Source organism: Eleginops maclovinus, chromosome 10 (assembly GCF_036324505.1).
Source record: "Eleginops maclovinus isolate JMC-PN-2008 ecotype Puerto Natales chromosome 10, JC_Emac_rtc_rv5, whole genome shotgun sequence".
Taxonomy (NCBI): domain Eukaryota; kingdom Metazoa; phylum Chordata; class Actinopteri; order Perciformes; family Eleginopidae; genus Eleginops; species Eleginops maclovinus.
The window spans coordinates 3,937,457-3,961,312 of NC_086358.1; the positions used below are offsets into that span (position 1 = coordinate 3,937,457).

The 23,856-nt window shown below is 42.7% G+C and overlaps 1 protein-coding gene and 1 long non-coding RNA gene across 3 annotated transcripts in view; one reads left to right on the forward strand and one right to left on the reverse strand.

Annotated features, from left to right (window-relative positions):
- Positions 1–118: 118 nt before the first annotated feature.
- Positions 119–23,856, reverse strand: part of LOC134871388 (uncharacterized) — a 37,942-nt gene continuing 14,204 nt past the window's right edge. Inside the window, exons 2-5 of one of the 2 annotated variants that reach the window (XR_010166678.1) lie at positions 10,337–10,446; positions 10,172–10,191; positions 1,665–1,836; positions 119–459 (exon numbers count right to left, since the gene is read on the reverse strand). This is a non-coding gene — a long non-coding RNA (uncharacterized LOC134871388). Of the gene's footprint in view, positions 463–1,664; positions 1,837–10,171; positions 10,192–10,336; positions 10,447–23,856 lie in introns of both variants that reach the window. The other variant, XR_010166679.1, reaches the window with a different exon arrangement.
- foxj1b (forkhead box J1b) lies at positions 3,851–8,747 on the forward strand. Its single transcript, XM_063893539.1, has 3 exons — positions 3,851–4,087; positions 4,233–4,858; positions 6,094–8,747. Exons 2-3 carry the CDS (start codon positions 4,289–4,291, stop codon positions 6,919–6,921), a joined length of 1,398 nt encoding a protein of 465 aa, XP_063749609.1. The 5' UTR covers positions 3,851–4,087; positions 4,233–4,288; the 3' UTR covers positions 6,922–8,747.

Consider the following 23,856-nt stretch of genomic DNA (forward strand, 5'->3'; position numbering starts at 1 on the left):
GACTTAATCCCCCTCTCTATAAATATATGAGCATATAATAATGAATCGTAAAACAAAAAAGGGCCATTTATTCTTTTTAATTGCAGAAACGAGCGTAAATGATGAACAAAAAGGAGAATGCATTCATTTAAACAAAGTAAGACAACAAAATACAATTGAATCATCCTTAAATAATGTACACACACCATTGTTGGCTTATCATATTTGACAATAATCAATCAATGAATCCCCTGCTTCCATTTACAAGTACTCATGTAGATGGGTTAGGGTCAATAAAGGAAATATCTAGTAATCATAGCAGCAGCTGTATTGCAGGTTTTGTGTAAAATGAGCTCTCTGATATCAGTACACACCGCTGAGAATTGTGGGTAGGTGTAAACTGTGAACATCATTTCATCAATGGCATGCTTGCAGCAGCTGTAGTGAGAGGCATGGAGGAAACACTGGAAATCAGGACATCTGCTGGTGACAGGAGGTACATAGAAAACAGCCCTTACTGTAACAGTGGGGGAAGTTGGGGTCATTGACATCCAGAGCAATAAAGACATGTCTTTACATCAAAGCGAAACTTGGACGTTTGCCAATACAAACTCATTGGCAAATAATTGGCTAATTCTTGATAACGTGTACTGTTTTATGCTACTGACATCATTTTAAGGGCACTTTCAACGCTTATCTTCAACCACAAACACATTGGAAGAGTCCTAAAACCAGATCTAACTGGGAAAATAGACACACATTCATCTCTTAAAGATTATATTGTCAAACAAGTAAATCCTCATTCATCCAGAATAAAGAAGATCGACATTTAGGCTTTTCAAAGTTACCAAAATACGATAAATTGGACCAAACTGTGATAACTCTGTGGCTCAGTTAGCAAGGAGACTCAAACACAGAGTAAAGAATAACCAAGTGTAGGGAGAATAGAGTAATAAAACAGGTGAGTACATTTTGAAATACCTAAATAGACTAACCATTTTTGGCAATGTATATATTTGATAGAGTAGAGTCAAACCAACCCTCTGTGGTAGTAGTCTTTTAAGCCATTTCATTTAGGGGTTTAACATTTAGCTAAGGTATTAATTAAGGTCTAAATCTAGTCTGCCAAGAAACTGGGCCTATTAAAAATGAGTCATGTATCAAAGTAGCTCCATTTGGTCATCTCAAATATGCTTATTATCAATTGTTTTTTCTCAGCATTAATGTGCATTAGTTTGATTTTCCAAAGGGTCATATAAGGACCTCCTCCTTTGAATATAATTTGGTTTAAGAGCATGTTGAGTTTACACTGTTTTAATCTAGTGTGATAACATTTCTTCTGCACTGTAAAAGTGTAAACTTATAAAAGGGAAGCATTTACAACTTCGAGTCTCTGCAGAGGTTAGTTTAGTAACACATTTCTAGTATTTATAACACAAAGGAATTTCATTGAATCACTGTGCCATATATTGTGCTTTCCTGCCTGAATTAAACCCCATCCAAAGGGTAACTGTACCGTTAACAGGAGATACGTACTGTAGCTGTCCTCCTTCACCCCTACTGTAACTGTATGTGTGCCTAGTTGCTGCTGAAGGACGGGGGGGGAAGCCTGGCAACAAAAAGACCAGCTGATCAAACATTTACCCACCTCAGCGGCAGACCCTTTGTCAAGAACCTGAACAAACCTGAAGACATTTTCAAATTCATTCCTCCTCCTCGACGGGATGCAACAGCTGGCCTGATTGGTTCTTCAAGTGTCGCTGCTTTGTCGCCGTCATCCGTCCTGAGTCCTGAATGCCATTCCCCGTCAGCCTCCACTCTGCAAGTCTTTAACCCCAGCAGACGTGTTGACTGAATCTGTTTGGAGAGGAAGACAGATGGTTGGCATTTATTCTCAGGTTTTATAAGGAAGAGTTATCATTGATGCATGTGGAACACCGCTCTTACATGATTACCTTTGTAAAAGTGGTGCAGATGAATTGTTTAGTGGCCTTCTTTTGTGTGTGTATGCAACCTCTGACTTACACCAGATGTTGGCAGCTGTTTATCCCACATGTTTAACAGCGGGGACTGTTAAATGCCACATGCACAGGGAGTATCAATTCTCATTTTATCAGATGCATGGTGCAGTAGTGGCATTTTAAGTGTGTTTTTGGGAGTAATTATCACACTAGTGCCTGATAAAATAATGAGAAAAATAAGATAAATGTAGTAAAATAGTAGGAATATAACTAAAAATAATACAGCAAATAAACACAAAGTGTACCACAAGTTGTACTTACACCAGTGCCCAGTAGTATAGCTTAAAAGTAACTTAAAAGTGGTTTTAAATTAAGTGAACTAAATAATTAAATGAGCAAGAAGCAAACAGGCAACACTACTAAAGTTGTTATAATATTAGTAAGATACATTAATTGCCTTAAAACAGAAGTATTTAATATAATGTGAACAAGACTTAATAGTTACATCACAAATCACAAACAAAATAACAAATCAAGTATCACACATCTAGTTATAAAAAGGTAAACCTAAATAGAATAATTTCATATTTTCTTCTAAAATTGTTTGTTCCATTCCCTGTTTGGCCATCAATAGAGCAAACTGAGGAATATGATGCATTGAAAGCATCAATTCCCCACGACACAGCACCATGCAACCCTTTTATGAGACACATCATGTTCAGAAAAGTATTCTGAACTCTGGTTCCCATCGACTTGCAGTCTGAGTGCAGCCCTACGTAAAACGACTAGGGCTGGTGAAGCTGCCATGCTGCATTCCTCCACCAGGTGGCAGTGTTTCATTATAGTTCACATTGCCTGCCATTCACGGTACATATACAGTCCATAATAACCTACAATTGGATTTAGATTGTGTTGGTGTACATCAGAAATACTTTCAAATATATTGTGGATGAAAACCGCTCTATACTTTTCTGTATTTCTTTGTTATTCAAATTTGATTAAGCTGCATTAGCTAAAAAAGGGTCCGAATAAAAATTGTTTCAGATGGATATTTAAAATATAATCACAGTTGTTCTAAATTAAACACTGAACTCACTGGCACTTCAATTCAAGACGAATAGTAAATGTAGTGATACACAATATTCTCATCTCTTATGACAGGTTGCACACAAATCCTGATTGGTCTCCATTCTCTTCAAATGATATGTGCATTATTTATTACATTTATCGGATTATAAATCAACAGATGTTTATATTACAGCCTCCAGGATATTGTTCAGCCACTTGACTTTCTAAAAATTCAATTGTGCAAAACTGACATTTCAAAACATCCAATCAACATTTGCCTTTTCACGGTTGAAAAGAAACAATAGTCACCCACTGTGAAAAGGCACGGTAAATACAGGCTTATCAGTTAAAGTGGGCAGTTTTCCTTGCAGGTGCAAAAGTGCGCTCCAAGCGGGAATTGTGGCGCGCCTGTTGGGGGGGGGGGGCGGGGGGTCGACGTGCGCCATTGAGGTCACATTTCAGCCTACTTCCGGGAAGAAAACAACGATTAAAACCAGCGAAACTGACTGTTCTTACTGCAGATAACCACTCATTCCACATGTATTTGAATACCCTTTTGTGTGTGTGTGTGTGTGTGTGTGTGTGTGTGTGTGTGTGTGTGTGTGTGTGTGTGTGTGTGTGTGTGTGTGTGTGAGCGTGTGAGATGAGAGAGAGAGAGAGAGAGAGAGAGAGAGAGAGAGAGAGAGAGAGAGAGAGAGAGAGAGAGAGAGAGCTGCTGAAGCAAATCTCCAGCCAATCAGAAACCCCCTCAGGCGTTTAAAGGGATGGTGGGCAGTCTCTCGGGCTTTATGAGACTTATCTTACAACCTCCTCCACGCATTCTCACGTCTTGACCTCCCACAGACACTCACACAGAGCCGGGGGTTTGGATGAGAAACAGTGGGCATGGATTTGTCCTGAGTGGAGCTTTTCTTGCCTTTTCTCCCCTATGAGCTGCTGCTGCTGCTGGATGATATTAGCCCTCCCCCCACTGCACTTGTTGCGCAAACACTGGATGCGTTGAGTCCTTGGAGAAGAGAGGAGAGGACGCACTGCAACAGGTGCACAAGAGTCTCCTCCTGAAAGGCACAAGACAGGAGGTAAGGAAATTACGCACCCTTTGGCATTTTCTGGGATTAATATCTTGCCTTCTTGGGATATTTTGACTTATTTTAATCATGGTGATTTGAACATAAGGTTGATTTAGATTAATTTAATGAACCCCTTTTTTTATTTTACTTCTAGAGAACTTTAAATGCCGATTTGAAGATCTTCTGGTCACCGTGCGTAAAAAAGACAGGATGCCGGTTCTGACGAGCCCCGATATCGCCAACAAGTTCCAGGAGAGATGGCTGGCGGTGTTCCCGGAGGATCAGGTCACCGGGTCGGACTCTCTCCCAATGGATGACAGCCTCACCAGCCTGCACTGGCTGCAGAATTTCTCCATCCTCAACGCGGACCCGGAGCGACCCAACGGAGCCGGACCGGGCTGCCCGTCCTCGGACCTGTTCCTCAAGCGGTTCCCCAGAGGAGGCACCGACTCTCCGTCCAGCCCACCAGCCGGGGACACCGCCGCCACCGGGATGCCTCTGTACCTCGGCAGCCCCGTGACCTCCGGCAGCGACTCGGGACCGCGCTTCATCGACTGCGCACATCCAGGACACAGTTACGCGCAGATCCCCATCCAGGCCAGCCCGCCTGCGGAGGTCGACTACAAAACCAACCCTAAAGTCAAACCTCCATATTCCTACGCATCTCTCATCTGCATGGCCATGCAGGCCAGCAAACAGCCCAAAGTGACTCTGTCCACCATCTATAACTGGATCACGGAGAATTTCTGCTACTACAGACATGCAGAGCCCAGCTGGCAGGTAACGGAGACTCTTGTATTATTGATGAGTCACATAAATGGCGAGGTAAGGGAGAGGAGGGTGAGATAGATCCCCACCATCACACACCATGCTGCCGGCAGTGGTGTGAAGTAACTGAGTACCCACTTCTTTTTCTCCACTACATTTATTTAACCCCTTTAGTTGCTAGGCAGATTTGGATTAATGATGGTAAATATAATCAGCCCTTAAATCAGACTTTAGTTCACCTGGAGTACATTCAGCAGCTACCCTGCAGTATACAAAACCATTCAAACTAGCTGCACCTTTACCAGCTCTGAGAACACTTTAATGATCAATAATTATAAAACATATCAGAGATATTATTCTGAAATGGACCAATCAGACAATGACTACTTTTACTGTCGCTACTTTAAGTACATTTTGATGAGAGTACTTTTGTACTATAAGATCTGAGCACTCAGACAAGGCCTTTCTTTTATCAAAGTGGGGAAATAAAAACCAGCACATGTAGTGTGTGTTTTAAATCCTCCAGCATGCCCCCCTCTTTTTTTCCTACTCCACAAGATAAGAGACTAATTTGGGCCCTTTGATAATTTCAATGACATGTAATCCTTAATGCAAGAGAAATCTCCATCTTCCAAGAGATGAGAGCGCTCATAGGGTTTTTTGTCTGTGGGGAACGGTGACGGGGTGGAGAAAGCACTCTAAGTGTGTGTGTGTGTGTGTGTGTGTGTGTGTGTGTGTGTGTGTGTGTGTGTGTGTGTGTGTGTGTGTGTGTGTGTGTGTGTGTGTGTGTGTTAATGAGGGCTCCTGAGAGAGATGGCAGCTAAGCACAGCTGATCATGTTTGAAATGCACAGAGCTGCCTGTTACTAGCCTAATGAGGAACATTTGCTTTCCTATACAAACAACAACAATGCAACAAGCCAACACACACACCACCCTCTTTTCTCCATCTCTATTCTCATTTACCGCACAAAGACAATCTGACACGTTCAGTTTGTGCGTGACAGATCTGCTCAAAACCACTTAGATCATGTTGAATATATTTCTTTAGAGGATGTTTTAGCGGCCGATAATTCAAAGCTTTTGATACCGCCAGTCCTGCGTAACCCCTCTGAATGCTGCACGTGTTAGTATTCCTACTGTTTGTGTGAACCTACTTGGCAATAAACCTGTTTGTGATTCTGAAGCGCAGCAATGCTGAAAACAAATCCATATCCTGCATCCCTAAGTTTGTTTCCTTTGTCCCAGAACTCCATCCGGCACAACCTGTCCCTCAACAAGTGTTTCAAGAAGGTCCCGAGACAGAAAGACGAGCCGGGGAAAGGAGGCTTCTGGCAGATCGACCCTCAGTACGCAGACATGTTCGTCAACGGCATCTTCAAACGCAGGAGGATGTCTGCTAACAGCTACAACAGCAACAGCGGCTCCCACAGACAGAGCAAACTGAGTTATCACAGCGTCCAGAACGCCTGCCCTTACCAAGCCGGCAAACGGAAGCACGTGCCGTCGAAGAGCAACAAGGCGATGAGGGCGACGGAGTCTCCTCTTTTAGCGACGGACGCTCACAAAGCGGACATCCTGCGGGGAGACTTCGACCTGGCGTCCGTGTTCGACGACGTCCTCGGCGGGAACTGTAGCACCTTCGAGGATTTGGACATCAACACGGCTCTGAGCTCCTTGGGTTGCGAATTGGAGGTTTCCCTGCAGGGGAGGCAGCATCCGGCGGGGATCGGGAGGTGGTGCAACGGAGGGGACATCATAGGGAACCAGCACCTGAACCACCACCAATCCTACGGATACTTGGATATGAGCGGTGCATCCCTGGACTGCAGTATCGGGGATCTCCACGTGCCGCAGCAGCAGCATCTGGACCAGGATCAGCTGATGCATCACCAACACCACCACCTGCAGCAGTTCGACGAGACCTCCACGCTGTTCCCGGAGGAGGTGGTTCCCTGGGAGAACATTAAAGAAGAGGAGCAGGCGATTCCTCTGACTCTGGATCAGGGCTTTGGGCTGTGCGAGGGCTTCTTCACGGAGATGCAGCCATGGGAGCGAGTGGAGGCCTATCTGTGACCTCTGACCCCCAAACTTCATTGACTCTTAATGATCTACATCCAATGAGCTGAACATGTCTGATTACCGGTCGAAACAGCTAAAAGGATAAGAACTACGGCTCAATCATTCTGCAATACATCTGTTATTTGTTTCTAAAATGTACTAAGAAACCTGATATTTCCAAACCTATCTTGAACATTAATAATTAAACTAGTTAACGAGTTAATCCAAAACCCTTAACACAAGATATTGATCTAACTCGAGCTGCAACGATTAGACGATGCATAGAAAGATAATCATAATAATAATTTTTGGACAATTGATTAATCGTTCAAGCCCTTTTTGATGCAAAAAGTGCAGAAAATGCTGTTTTATCCTCTCAAATTTTGAGATTCCCTGCTTTTTTTTCTTAATAATATTGCATTAAAGTCAATATCTTTGAGTATTTGACTGAGAGAACAAGACTTTTGAAGATATCACCTTGGACTTTGAGATAACTGGGATGGATCAAACGAATAAATAACTAATCAACAGATTTATCAATAATGAAAATGATCCGTAGTTGCCGCCCTAGATTTGACTTTTACGCAACATGATTAAGGATTATTTCCCCGGCATAGACTCATCTCTCCCAGAGGGTGTCAGGTGATTGACAGCAGAGCGTAACATGACACCACACTGATAGATCAGGCACAATGAGAGGACAAAACAACAGAGAAACTTTCATGTGGACTGCGAAGGATTGCCGATCCCACTCTTTTGGATGAATGGAAGCAATTTTGACTGCATCAACTCGGATTTTCTGGAACTATAATGTCCTAAATGTCGGGCAGATGGTGATGAAAGCATGTGTGGAAATGAGTGCTGAACTGCAGCCATTTGTCACTTTGGGTTTCATGGTGATATCACGACAGGATCAAAGTGAAGAAAACCCGACCCTCCTTTAAAGCACTCTTCACGAGCGAGCACTACGGGACTGAGGAATCGTGCAGACTCTACTTTTGCTACATTAGCATTTAAGATTTTTTTTACTAACATGCAGCGAAATCAGCCATTCATCGTTCATCAGATCAGGATGGAGACTTTAAACTCTGAGATTAGTCATTTATGACCTTGTTGTATAGTCCATTTAATATATATTCACTAAAGTTTATCGCGTTAAGCTAGGCAGGAATATTTGCCATTTGACCTGAAAATTAAACGCCTTCTTGTCATGAAGATCGAACATTATGCACTTTGATAGGCAGCAGTTTTTAGGAAAGCAAAGACCGCTTTTATTTCCAGGTTTAGTTTTATTTTTCATTAAAACGTTTCCTAAAAGTTTACTGACCATAATGAAAGTGATGCCTTTGCTGTAATTATCCAGATCAGTTTGTCTTTAAACAATGAACTCAACGCTGCAATAAGTCAAATGGGCATTTTTTATTTCCTGCTTATATATATATACTGTTTTTCTTTCCAAATATTTACAAAACTAGGCATTTGTTGATTATATTTCGCCAAATTTGTTGATAAGGAATATGCAGTTTATTGGTGATCTGTGTTGTTTCATAAGAATCTGTTCTCTGTCACTGGGTGATGGATCTGTCCTGATTTGTTCTGTGTATGTCTTTTTTTTATCTCACAAATCTGAATTTGAAATGTGTTTGAGAATATAATAACTCTGTTGGTTCGAGGGGACAAATGATGAGCAGACACATAAACTCTTAAAGGCCAGACTTTCTTATTGTATCATATTGATCGGGTTTGATACGAGCTCTTTAATTCTACCATGTTATTTTCATTTGTACTTTTTTAAGCTGTTTAAAAATGCAATCATGCCTTGATGCAATAAATGGTGTCAATTAAAGAAAGAACAATAACAAAAACATGCATCGTTCACTTTTCATTGAGAAATATCAAAGAGTGTGCGGTTCTTAAAGGGGCCCTATTATGCTTTTTGGGGTGTTCCCTTTCCTGTAGGGTAGGTTTAATGCATGTCAATGGTCTGTAAAGGCTAAAATCCCTGTGTTCCTTCCAGATGGAGTTTATCCCCCCTGCCTGAAACACCTCCATTGGACTCCTTTGTTTAAATTCAGAATTCAGAGTGACATCACAATGTACCGTTCGCACTTCTATTGGCTAGCGCTCCAACACACACTTGATAGTCTAAGGGGCGGGACATCTCTAAGCAGGTTGACCAATCAGAACAGAGCCAACCAGCTAACCAGTCAGAGCAGACTGGGCTCTGGTTTCAGACAGAGGGTGAAAAGAGGTGCTGCAGCAGAGGCAGTATGAGAAACATAAAGACAAATTAAAGCATGAAGACATGTCCCAGTATAGACACTACATACAAACATGAACCTGAAAATGAGCAGAATAGGTTCCCACTAAAGCTGCAGTCAGGATAATTGAGTTAAATCTCTCTATGTTTGCAATGAAGAGATAAAATGTCCATCAGAGTAGATCATTAATCAGCACAGACAAGTCCAGACCTGCTTGGTATCTGAACATACAGGGGGTAGTTACAGCTCTACAATATAATGCAGTCTGAAAAATAAACAATAGCAGCCATGCAAAGTATAATCCTTACATCAGAGTCTACAGTAATATACTTTAAATCTGAATAAAGTTGTGATTGTGTGCTTCAGGATCAAAACTAAGTGCACTCATAGTTCTAAAACAAACACTGTCAGCTCCAATGAAGGCAGTTGACCCTTCCTCTATAAGGTCTCACAGCTGTTAGAAACCGCCCTCATAACGCAGCACCACACCACATCTCACCAATCTCCAGGACTTCAGTTGCACGCCCTGTATGAAAATGTGCTTTTCCAACTCAAATCTCTTTTTAATTGAACCGTTGGATGAAAAAGGGGAGAAATGCGGCTTATCCCCGTCCCTCTGGCCCGCGGCTCCCAGCGGCGAGCGCTCATGTGTGGAGATCTCCAGGAATGGGTGGAATAACTCAGATTCCTAAAAACAGCAGGGACTGCAGGCTGATCGAGGCCCCAGGTGTGTGACCACTGGCCGCCGTGCATGGAGAAAAATCACTCCAGCTAATAGAGAGGCTGATCCTGCAACAGCTGCAGGTATTAATGGATTACTTAACGGGCCAACCGGCCAAAAAGTGACATGAATCAACTAAAAATAGGGGCTCAAAACCAAAAAGAGACACACAAAGTAACTGAAAAGAGACACACAATCACTTCAAAAGGACAGAAAATGACCACATATTGACCCAAATCAACTAGAAATAGGTGTTAATGATCAAAAACACACCAATACTTACCCAAAAGAGGAGTAAAGCATCTGCAAACAGACACAAAAGAACTTCAAAAATTCGGAAAGAGAGAAATGACAACAAAATAGCGTAAAATTGCCCAAAAGACACACAATGGCTTAACAGAGACCTTACAGAGACACAAAAGAACCAGAAAAGAGGGTCAAAACTCACCCAAAGTCTGTTAACTTCAAGAGGATGGGGCCTTTGTATGTCTGTACCCAGGGGCCACAGTCTCATAAGCAGGCCACTTTATGATAGTGAGTCCTAAAGTGGACGTCTTTCTGTGGAAGAAATGTAAGGACAGCAACATCAGTGTCACTGCCACCTCAAGTTGAAGGCTGAAGAGGCATCCTTTGTACCCAAACATGTGTGTGTGTGTGTGTGTGTGTGTGTGTGTGTGTGTGTGTGTGTGTGTGTGTGTGTGTGTGTGTGTGTGTGTGTGTGTGTGTGTGTGTGTGTGTGTGTGTGTGAACTTCCACATTTGTCTCCGTTTGTCTGAGCACATGTGCTTGTATGCGGTCACATTATATGCCCGTAATGTTTGTGTTGGTCCACAGGCTTCTTTGTCTGCGCTCCCCGCTGATGTGTGTGCTGCCCGCTGAGAGTGTGTGTTCTCGGAGCCCCGTGGCGACCCAGATAACACTATCTCTGTGGAGCCAGAGCCCCGTGGATCTATTCAGCGCTGAGGATGAAGGCCGCGGTCTGCCCAGCACGCGGACACGCTCAAAGAAGAAGCAACAAGCTGGGCTGTCACTGCGGGCTAACCTGGCTTATAATGCTTGACCACCTCCTCCTTAGTGCCCCCTTGGGGAGATCTGCAACATGTGTTTGTGTGTGAGATGGGAAAGGGTTACACAGAGGAGGGCAAGAGGGTGTATTCTGTGTTTTATTGCCATCGTGGCACCCTCTGGACCGCTCCTGATTAGAGTCAAGCACACACAGGGTCAACCGGCTTTGCTAAAGAAGCGCCCCTCCCAGCGTGACATAGACACTTTCCATTTATTTGGGGATGGATGCAGAGCTATTCTTTAAAAGGGGGACAGCTAATAGAAGACACATGATGGGGGTCCCGCACTGATCAGATCCTTCATTGTGGCACAAAGCAAAAGGTGACAGCGGAAAACGCCCTGAGCCTGTTTTATAGCCCCTGAGGAACACCCTGAGAGCGAGTGATTGCATGTACAAATCAGCGTTAGATCACACTGATAAATGCAATGTCCTCACGAATCGAGGCAAAGAATCACACGCGACGAAGAGGAGTGACCTTCGTCTCTGTGAACTGAGCGGGAAATTGTCATCCAGCTCTGGTTTCCAAGCCCTCATCACATATTGATAAGGGGAAAAGATTGGGATGATATTCAGCAGTCTACCCAGAGACACAGGAGGAGGGACTTGGGCAGGAAACACACCTAAATAGTCTTTCCAACAGGCTGTTGTTTATGTATGAAATGCTAATGAAGGTTTCCATTTAGATTCCATTTTGAAAGGAATTGCGGATGAGAATAAAAGGACTGTAGTAAGGTGAAGGGGGATTAGGGTTTTACCTACTTGCATAATTGTGTGCACATGGCCATGTTTACATACAATAAGAACAGGATCATTACTCTGAATGTGACCTATAGCATTATCCCGTGGAGGTTTTTTTTTTTGTCCAGGAAAGCCTTTTATTCCTCCCAATGTGGGGATGACTAATGAAGACTGGATCGAACCCACACTGAGACCCTCCAGACTTAGTGTCTGTTTTGATGTGCTAATTTTATTTATCCGGGGCATGTCGTGCAGACAAATGCAGGGTTGCAAATGAGCGTAAACACAACTGCACACACACACACACACACAGATGGCAATTAGCAATACGTATAGAGGTTAGTTAAGGCAGAATTCACCCTCATTCAGTTGTGGAGCAAATGGAGCAAAGGAGCCCCTTTATTTAGGTGGAGAAAGTAATGGTTTGGCTACCTAATATTCAGGTGGTGTAGAAATGCAGGATTTGTTTTATCATGGGGAAATACCACCAACCCCAAGCCCAATGCTTCCCCGTTTGAAAGCATTCCCTTTTTGTACTGGGTTTCTTCTGGCCTCATTTCTGTACTGATTCTCTCCAGAGATAACTGGAATTCGAACATACTCTCATTTTCTGGAGGCTGCAAAAAAATCGCGAACCATTTCCGCTACATCTGTTAGGCTCCTAAGTGCTGAGAGTGCCTTTCCCATGAGGACCTTGACCTTTATATTCCTCCTGCAGACCCCAAAGAGCAGACTCTTAATGACAGTGCTGCTGGTTAGGATGAGGAACTCCAGTAAAACACATTCAGTGTCCACTGCCCATCCTCTCCAGTGGCATCACTCAGTCAGTCGATCATAGGGATCATTTGACTTTGACTGTGGCCACTCCTGCGCTGCTTTGTGTTAAAGTTGAGACCTAAATTTCCTCCGTCCTCAAGTCGAAGGGTGTCCTATGTCTCATTGTTTCCCATGAGCTCTTGAGAACATGTGATATTTGTAAGAATACAGCTTTATTATATGGTATCATGTTTGAGTGCAATGCATATAATGTTGCAGCTGTAGTTGCTCATTCATATTTATTGCATGGTTTTATACAGTTTTGTTTTATCAGATTGATTAATATTGTTCTGCAGATGTTATCAAACACTACTGAGTCATATCATTGTTCTTATATACTGTTTACTGCTTGGTAGCATGTTAAGTCTACACAATAATTATTCAGGATAGTTAAATACTCCCTATCTCACTGGACATCATTTTCTACAAACACAGATGTATCGACGGGTCTGGGAAAGCTAAATGACTGAGCTAACTGTTATTTGTTATATATTTACTTCTATCTTAGCTTTTGTCTTTGTAGCACAGTCCTAGTCTGACAGAAAATAATTCAATTAAAGTGGATGGCGCCACAGAGCTAATTAGCCGCGTTAGCTAGCCTCCTTCCTTGTGTTAATGCTTTCACATATTAAATTATTCGTACAAAGTAGGAGTTGTCGGGTCTAGAGAGTCGTAATGAGTTCACTCGCTATAGCTTTTATTCTTTGTTAAATTGACTCTCACTGTCTGCAAAAAAAGTGTCCTGCAGCGCGGTTCATAGTCTGTCAGAAAGCAAAAGTATAATAAAAGTGAAAGGTGTGACACAGCAAAAAAGCTGCGTATGCTAGCCTTTTTTCCCTTTGCATCCATCCTTCCTCATGTCAAGACAGCCTGCTATCGGTCAACATGAACTGCACCGAGATAATGTGGATTCCATAACATTGGCCTAGAAAATGCCGCTTTCCAAATAGAAAACTTGTCTTGAAAAAAAGATATTCATAAGGAAATTGTATGGATGTTTAAGAAAGCAACCCGTGTGTGTCAGCATATGTGTGTGTTATTTTGGATTGTGTGTGTGTGTGCACCTTGGCGTACAACGCTTGGTCACTGAAAGACATTCTTGCCCCGTGCCTTCGGTCTCTGTGGTCGCAGGGAGCGGCTGATTGTCCCACAGCTGCCACACACACACACACACAAGCACGCACAAAACACACATAGTATAGAGACGATTACACACACAGATTCAAGCCAGTCACAGATTACTCAGGCATGGAGATACAACCGCACAACCCTCACTCCGGCAAACGCTTGCACACACTCATGCCCACACATTGAGGGCTAGCCAGAGGGCAGCGTGTCAGGAGGGTGAGCTGGACGAGGGTGTAGAGAGCGAGCCAGGACCGAACTGGAGGTCTGCCATCACACAGCGTCCAGATCTGTGCCAACGAGCGGAGCAGAAAACAAGTCTGGACCAACGTCCCCACTCTGGCCCTCTGCTCCGCCTGATTCACAGCCAGAAAACTCCTGCTTAGATCACTGCTGAGATTCATGGTCACAAAGAATCTCGCCAGGTTCAAGTGACGATGTGTGACTTTCTGTGCAGAGGCAGCTGGTTGTTGTTGTTGTTGTTGTTGTTGTTGTTGTGTCTGGTTTATTGGTCGTCTAGATTAATCCCCGTTTTGGCTGTCGGAGGAACTCTAGAACATCTTAATTTGTCAGTGTTTAGGTTGAAAAATGTACCTGTTACTTGTAGCTAATTATTTGATCCATTCATTAGTATTAGCATGATTATCTATCCATCACTTTTAGCTAACTATCTGAACTGTCTGTCCACAAATCCATAAATCTTAAGCTGACTACCTAAACCTTCTCTCTTGCCTTTTCTTATAGCTAACCTTTTTTAAACCATCCATTACTTTTAGGTTGACCATTAATGCTAACTCTAACGCTGGAATCGGAGGATGAAGCCCTCTTTATTAGTCACATACATGCACACAGCAGAGCACACACAGTGAAATGTGTCCTCTGCATTTAACCCATCCTAGTACTAGGAGCAGTGGGCAGCTATTGTGCAGCGCCCGGGGAGCAATGGGGAGGGGGGATTGGAGGTGTCCAGTGCCTTGCTCAAGGGCACCACAGCAGGGCCCAGGAGGTGAACTGGGACCTCTCCAAGTAGCAGTCCACTTCCCATATTTCAAGTCTGTTTTGGGGACTTGAACCTACGATTCCCAGTCCAAGCCCCTACTGACTGAGCCACTGCTGGACCATTTTACACTGGACTATTTTAGCAGTGTAAACAGCTAACTTCTCAAATCATTTATCCATCCTTTTAGCAGCTTTATCAATACAAGTTTAAAAGCAGTTATAGTTATTTAACAGTTTCTTCCATAAGAGTAAGCTAATTATTTAGAGCATATTTAGCTAACTACTTAGCTACCTAGACTATTAGCCTTTTAGCTAACTTTCCCCCATTAAGTTTAATTAACTATTCTAATAATTGATCCATTACATGCCCTACAGATGCCCTCTGCACTCTGCTTATTAGCTGTAAACAGTGTATTTACTCAATATCTCACAGATTTGTAATTTTATGTGGATGTTTATGTTTTTTCCATACAAACACATATGTGACTATGAGGATATAACATAAGTTGTTGCTTTTTTTTTTACCAAGTAATTGAACTACTCTCACAGTATTTCCCATGTATCACCTTGAAACTGCAGAAGAACCACTAGGTTGCAAACATTGATCTAAGATGCACATTTGAACCATATATTACATTAGATGGATTGAGTCAACGTGCTACCTACAGGCAGCAGTAAGTCAGACCTTGTAAACAGCAGAAGTCTTTTACCTTTTCACCATCAGTATTTCATTTTCGCCCGAAGGCCGCTGACGACAGAGCGAGAAAGCAGAGAAATGGAGACAGAACAGACAAAAGATGCTGGGTATACGTATGCATTTGAATGCTTCATTTATGTATCTGCTATCTGTGCGTGTGTGTGTGTGTGTGTGTGTGTGTGTGTGTGTGTGTGTGTGTGTGTGTGTGTGTTGCATGAAGATATGCATTCATCCATATGTGTGTTTTTGACAGCAGTACAAGGTTGTGCATGTGTGCGTGTGTGTGTGTCCACCCCCACCTACAATCTAAGACCTCTCCAAGCCACTAGACTGCTTCAACCATCCCCTCCCACACACACACACACACACACACACACACACACACAGACACACACACACACACACACACACACACACACACTGTTCTTCCATTCTTCTCCCTATGTCTGCTCGCTGTTGAGGGCTCTTATTTGATTAGCTGCGATTTGCTTTGTGAAGCACTGGAGCAGCATTTGTCTCACCGGGGGATCTCTGCAGACACACACACACTTTCAGAAATGCATGCGGGCGTTCGCAGACAAAACACAAAGAGGATACATGCTCAAAAGGTACATTTCAAACTTAGCTTATCCTTAAGATTGATCCAACCTCGTCTCTTTTCTTTATGAAGTGAGGAGCTATGCTATTATGCTCAAAATGTTCAGGTTCACAAATGAAAATCCTGACTGAAACGCCAAAACAACTACACACAGGTGGCTCACAGCCTTCCCTTTAAACAGATCCTTTAATTGTGACGAACCAATGTTTGTTTAAGGGCCATGACCTCATCCCGCCTTCTCAGGAAATCACCTCTGATTACATAAGGATGACTGCGGAGCGACACCCTATCTACCGATGCCGAGGTCCACTAACCATCTCCTTTAATAATGGATGAGAGGTCAATGTGTCGGAGAGGATGCGTGTCTTTGAGAGGCCGTGTGAAAACGGCACAATACAAACAACGGCTGTCAATGTCAGACTGCCTTTGTGATGTCTTCATTCATCAGGGCAGATACACACGGCCGACAGATTAAAGGAAACTGATGTGAAGTGTGTGTGTACAGTTAGATGATGGAGGTGGAGAGCACTAGAAGCAAGTCTCCTATAGAGAGATACTGTATATTAGGCTCAGGTGTGTGAGGTATTTGAGGATATGAGGAAGGAAAATAAATCCTGGTTCTCAATTTTTTACACCTGGCAGATGCTTTACATGTATGTACAGTCATGTGGTGTCAAGCCTGTTTGAGAGTCATTAGTCATTAGGTGTCATTACAAGACACAAGACTGTTTGCAAATCTAACCCCAGAAGCCAAACCATACCATATGATCCAACAATTTGGTATTTGGATTTCAAGAGAAATCTAACCCAGAGCAAGGGATGTGTTGCTATAGCCGATATCTGTCCATCAATCTGGCTCAGAGGAGGTAATCCTAAATCTAAACAAGCAGATTCCTTTTCTTAGCTGGCTAAAATGTGTCCCTCATTGGTATCATTTGGCTTAATATTAAAGAAAAGAGTGTGCCTAAATGAGCCCTTATAGGTTACATGTGCTACCTTTTATACGAATGTCCAGTCAGTGTTGAAGGTAAAAGCAGCAAGTTGATGCAATCTTCAACGTTTACCTTCAAAATTGAGAGGACATCCACATACAACGGCTGCATGTTTACCAGTTTATGTTACAGAAATCACATCGTTCAACCTAAATGTCCAGGTAAAAGTAAAACAATGCACTCCGAGTCACCAGGTAAATATTTCCTCGATGGCATCTCGTTAAGGAGACGTGGCTGTTTATTTCTTCGTGCTGTTTCTCTGTTAATTCCCAAATCTCCCCCTGCAATGACGAGCAGAATTCTCTCCTCACTTGGGTTTCTCTGCTCTCCTGTCTCTCCCACACCCTCCCCCATCCACCCTCCACCACAAGGGGTTAATTAAAACTGATTGGGTCCTCCGAGACCACACCTGCCTCTGACAGGTAAGGTATCAGGCTCATATGAGCCGTGTGTGTGTGACTGTGTGGATATATGTGTGTAAGCACATCCTGTGCTATGCTGCCGAGTTCAAACGGTCCCATTAGAGCTCGATGATCAGCATACTGGGGGAGTAATGGATTACATGTAACTAGATTACGTAATCAGGATACAAAGGTAACTCAGTTAAGTAATCAGATTACTGTTCCTCTAAAAAGATATATAGATTTTCTAGCAGGATATTGATATTGAGGTAATCCAAAAGTAACGAAAGTAATCAGGTTACATTATATTTTGATACTCAGATTAGGTTTTTTGACATGTAACATTTAACAAGTAACCCTCCCTCCCCCGGCTGTCAGTTTGCATGTGTGTGTGTCTGATGCGTCCTGTGTGTGTGGCCCCTAGTATTTAACTCTGCATTTGCATGTGATTTGTGTCTGCAGACGCGTATGCATATCATTTGTGCGTGTCCCGTCTTTTCAGAGCCACTTAAGGGGCTCACGCTTGATGTGCTGATTAGACCTTGCTGGCTGGAACCAATCGCGGCTCTGCTCTGAGTTCACGCCTGTCTGCCTGCCCGTCATGTTGAGAGCCACTGGAGGAGGAGACACGAATACCGTTTAAACCTCAGATCATCACCTACAATATAACCCAAGATCACACACACGATGTAAAATATCATCAAGAGTATTTAAAAAGCACCTTCCTTTACCTGGCTGTAAATATAAAACTGTACCAATATACCCGATTCACGCTTTGTTTTTCCTCTCAATTTATTTACAATTGGCAAAAAGGACCAGCTCCCTCTTTCCTTTTAAATACTATACTGGTACTTTTTTTTACCATAGAGTACTTATCTGCTATTTGTTTCTTTACTGATTGTGATTTTTATTATAAATCATGTGTGCATACTTAGTTATTTGTTTAATATGTAAGTCTGTTGTCTTCATCCATTGTCTGCTGATGTAATAATGCACATTTTCCTGTTGCAGGCAGAAAAAGGAACTCTGATTCTGATTAAAAACAAGGCAACTCAAAGTGCTTTACAAAAATGAAAAACATTAAGAAAGAGGGAGAATCATTAAGACACAAAGAGGATAAACATAAATCAAGTTAATATAGAATAAAACAGGTATGAATGGAAGTGCCAGTGCAGTGGGAGATATGAATAGTTCAATCAAAAAGCAGCAGCAAAAAGAAAAGCCGGGGTTTAAACGTGGTACAAGTTGCAGGCTTCTTGGATTTTGTTCCAGATATCAGCAGAATAATAATGTGATTAATCAGTATAAGAAGTGTCATTAAAGCTCACACAGATGCTGATAGAGCACACCTCTATGCAAACAGTCGAATGCATGAATGAAACAGTGATGAAAAACATGATGGCACACATTAAGGCTGTGATTCTGTGTGTGTGTGTGTGTGTGCATATTTACTGGCAAGGGAGGTGTTTGTATGTGGAGGCAAGAACTAGTGTTGTATAACAGCAGCTGGCAGGGGAGAAGTGCAACACACACACACACACATGCATGCACACACACGATGAGATCCCGCTGCTAGGTTGGCAAGTAGAACAGTCAAATTAGCCACTGGAGATCAAACTGATCCAAGACGTCTGCTGGGAAAAGGTGAAGGAAAAAAAAAAGATGGAGATGGAGAAGCAAGGACATGACAGCCAGGAGGAAGATGAGAGGCAGCAGCGCGGGGCGAAGGCACGACTGAGAGTTGTAAATGAGTCGGAGAAAATACTAGCGGGGAAAATGAGAGCGGTATAAGATGTAATTGAGGGAGGGGAAATACTGTAGAGACCAATGCTGGAGCAAAATGAGACGGATCGAGTGAGGAAATAGAGGTTTAACAACGGGACATATGACACTTAGTCCGGAGGAGCAGAGGTGTAAAGAAACTAAGTACATTTACTCAAGTACTGCTTTGAGGTACTTGTACTTTACATGAGTATTTCAATGTTTTGCTACTTTGTACTTCTACTCCACTCCATTTATTGAATCCCTTTAGTTGCTAGGCAGATTAGGATTAATGATGGTAAATATAATCAGCCCTTAAATCAGACTTTAGTTCACCTGCAGTAAATCCAGCAGCTACCCTGCAGTATACAAAGCCATTCAAACTAGCTGCACCTTTACCAGCTCTGAGAACACTTTAATGATCAATCATTATAAAACATATCAGAGATATTATTCTGAAATGGACCAATCAGACAATGACTACTTTTACTGTCGCTACTTTAAGTACATTTAGATGAGAGTACTTTCTACTTTCACTGGAGGAACATTTAGAATACTTTTACTGTGACAGAGTATTCCTACACTCTGGTACTTCTACTTTACTCAAGTACAAGAGCTGAGTACTTCTACTTTACTCAAGTACAAGACCTGAGTACTTCTACTTTACTCAAGTACAAGATCTGAGTACTTCTATTTTACTCAAGTACAAGACCTGAGTACTTCTACTTTACCCAAGTACAAGACCTGAGTACTTCTACTTTACTCAAGTACAAGACCTGAGTACTTCTACTTTTACTCAAGAACAAGATCACTTCTTCCACCTCTGCTTATATCATGCATTTCAAAGCATGTCTGCAGATATTAGCAGTAGAATAACTTGAGACAGAAAACAAGCAGAGAGTAAACATGTAGTCCCTGATGGAGCAGCCTGCCCTTCATGGCCAATTAGTAGCCTCAGCAAATGTAATCTTGGTGTGACCTGACACTGTACTGCACCCTTGGGTCAGTCATTTCATTTTTTCAACATGAAATCCATTGCATTACTCATCAAATCTGGGAAAGTGAGTTTGCATGCATGCATATCTTACAGTAAGGGAACTTTATTGTACAATACAATTTTCAGAAGCGGTTCTTCTGCAAACTGATTATACAGTTTTATAATATATAATCTCAGCTGTGGTTTCGCAAGTAAGGATTTGAAAGCGACATGCAGACAGTCAGGGGTGAGTAGCTTTGAATGAAGAGGCAGACAGGTTGTTGTAGTCTCGACTGAGCTCCTTAACATGACACAGGAGTCAAACAAAGTCCAACTAGACAGACACAGTTGTTTCTCAGCCTGTATCAAAGCCCGCCATGCACGGTCAAACACTTTGTACGAGTCCAAGAAAATAAATCGTCTGTTTCTGTCATTTAAATGTCTGTTTCTCCGTGGTTAGATTCACAAGCATTGATGCTCAACACTAAGGTGCTTTCGTGGTTGTTGGCTATTATAAAAAGACTGTTGTGTCAGGAGAGATTTCAGCCATCAGACTCAGGAGAAGGACGATATTTACATTTAGCTCTTTTGTATTTCATTCGGAAAGGCTAAAATAATCAGAAATCTTCATCCAAACTTTGGAGAAATCCAAGCTAATATGATTAGACAATAAGGTGTGCAGGAGTAGAGATACTAGTGCAACAAGCGAGCATTTAAAAGCCATTTGAAGTCTTTTTCCAAAATGTTTCTCAGCATAATAACAGGAAGCCCACATTTTGAGACACTTGAAAGAAGGCTCTAATATGGGCCGAGGAATAAATGACTCATTTGGGACGAAATGAAATCTAAAAATGAGGGGTAAAAAGTTGAATAGTGTGGGTTAGTTTGATCATAGCAGGTGCTTCCATCCCTCTGTCTTCGATCCCAGAGACACTTTGCTGTGTGTTTTTAGCATTTGATTCTGCAGAGGGAGAGTAAAGAGAGGAGGAGGACGACGAGGAGTAGGCAGCAGGACAGACAGGAGTATTTTTTCTGTAATGAGGCGGGTTGAGCCGGAGCCAGACCTGGACCAGACTCACAGCAGCAGCTCGGTCCAGCTCATTATGCAAGACTGCAGACAGCTCGGGCAGGAGGGAGGTGGGGTGGGGGGGGAAGGCAAAAGAAGAGAGGAGAAACGTAGAGAGGGAAGAGACGGAGACGCATTCAGAGTGGGAAAATGAGAGTGGGGAATGTCCAGAGTCAGGAGGGTTACTTTAAAACATAATCTAAGTATAGGCTAAGGGGCGGGACATCTCTAAACGGTTGACCAATCACAACAGAGCTGGCCTGATAACCAATCAGAGCAGACTGGGCTCTGGTTTCAGACAGAGGGTGAAAAGAGGAGCTGCAGCACAGGCAGTATGAGGAGAATAAAGAGCTTTTTGAACATTAAATCTAATCAATATGTCCTCTTTAAAACACATTGCATGGTAATCCCACAAAATGTAGTAATCTAGGAAGAACGAGGTGAGGAAAGGTAGCGTTGAGGGGAGACAAAGAGAGGATGAGAGGGAGCAGGAGAGGGGGAGGGACGCAGCAGAAGGACGGAGGTTTGTCCTTTGGCCGATGGTCAATTAGTGTCGGGGAGAGTAGCAGGAGATCAGTGTGTTCGGCTGCAGAGCTCCCAGGTTGTTTGCTCCTCTCCTGAAAGAGGCAGCTGGGGCTCCTCCAAAACACAGGCTGCACCGCATCGTTAGGGCTCACATTAACGAGGGAATTGTGGGACGAAATGATTCCTGTGTTTCATAGGAGTGGACAAAGGATGCTGCTCTAAAATGAGATACGTAAAGAACTGAATACATATCTGCAGAGTTGTGTCCTGAGCAACATTTGGGAGTAAAACCACTTCTTCACTTCAGCACGTTTTGGATTACTTGTAGTAGAATAAAATAGCTATCAGTGTGTTAGTAGGGGATGTCAAAGGTATTGAGCAATGTCACACAGACTGCCCAACATGATTGATTGCAATAGATCCCATATTAAAACATAGGATAGAAAGAGAGGCTCATGTGAGGCTATATCAAGAGACGAATAATTGAATAAATCCCGTTTGGCTGCTCCTTGATCCTCTTTTCTGACTTCCTGTTGCTTTAAAAGTGGTGTTTTTCTCCATGTTCTGGGAGGATTACATTGGCATTATTGGACTAAAAGGAATAGCTTACCTAATTTAATGGAGGAATGAGAAAAAGGATGTTTTTTAGAGGGTTTTATTCCTATTCATATCTAAACCTCACATTACAGAACATTTTTAATACAAAATACACATTTTAAAGGTGAAACTAAATGACTATATTCCATTTATCTCCAACTAAAAGCAGTCAATCCCATTTAATTATACTAAGTAAAGCTGTACAAACACTTATTTTCTTCACTTATCGTCATGCTGTACATATGGATGAGATGCACTCCTCTTACCAAAGCCAGAATAAAGCCTCTCGTTTCCCAGACACGTCACTTGTGTTTGTCTTCGTTGTCTCTCAACAGTTCCTATACACATCATCCTTTCACATTTTCCCGTAAAAAGCCTTGTTTGTTTGTCTTTGCCTCGTTTGTGCTTGACGCTTTTATCTGCTAAACGAATCACTCACAACCCGCTGAATTATAAAACAACATGCACCGCAATTTCAATTTAAAGTATGTTTTTTCTGTACCTTGATCTTGACCTTGTTGATCTCAGACATGGCTACAATCTTGCACACACACATTCCCCTTCACACTCTTTGATATGCAGGACAATCAGACGGCGTTAGCATTCAGCCCGCACGTCTCTTTTGCCCATTGCATGCCAGCCAGACACACAAACACATAATGGCCAGACTACATCTCCTTAATGGGGAGGCGGACAAACAGAGGAATGCTGCAGAGAGGACGGAGTAAAGCGAACGTCTGCACACATCAGCCGGTGCTCAATAGAGATTGGCCAGAAACGCATAAACTGGCCCTGCAGGAGTGAAACCAGTTAAATGGGGCTTCTCTTCTTCTCCTGCTCCTTTCATTGTGTGACTCTTTAAGTCTGAGAGAGAAACGCTGGAAGGCGAACAAGTGTCTGACACCGATCCAAAGCTTTAACATTTACTTACATTACATTTATGGGAATTCACAGGGTTGGCGCTAGATCAGCGGAGGAAAACAACCAGGAGAGTGAGCTAGGACAGAGTTTGGTTTAAAGAGGACAAATGATGCTCATTATCAGGGTCATATCAGTATTTGGCTCCTCTCCTGACATGTCTCCATGCTTTAATGTTCAGAGTGCTCTTTATGTGTCTCATACTGTCTGTGCTGCAGCACCTCTTTTCACCCTCTGTCTGAAACCAGAGCCCAGTCTGCTCTGATGGGTTAGCTGGTCGGCTCTGTTGTGATTGGTCAACTGCTTAGAGACGTCCCGCCCCTTAACCTATCACGTACAATGTGTTGGAGCGCTAGCCAATAGTAGAACGAATGTTACATAGTGATGTCCAAATGAGGTGTTTCAGGCAGGGGGGGCGGAGTGTGGGAAAGAAACAAAGGGATTTTAGCCTGTGCAGACCATTTACATGCACTAAAACTTATACGACACACTACAGGAAAGGGGAAACCCAAAAAAAAGCATTCAGATATACAATGAGGCATTGTGAGAAAACTATGGACACAAAGTTAGTAACATAAAGACCAGCGGCATGTATTATCTGATAAATACTAGCATGTAGTGTATTTTTGACCCCTAATGGTCACAAATGTCCGGTGATCAGACGTAGATATGGAACAACTCTTTTCTCTGCAG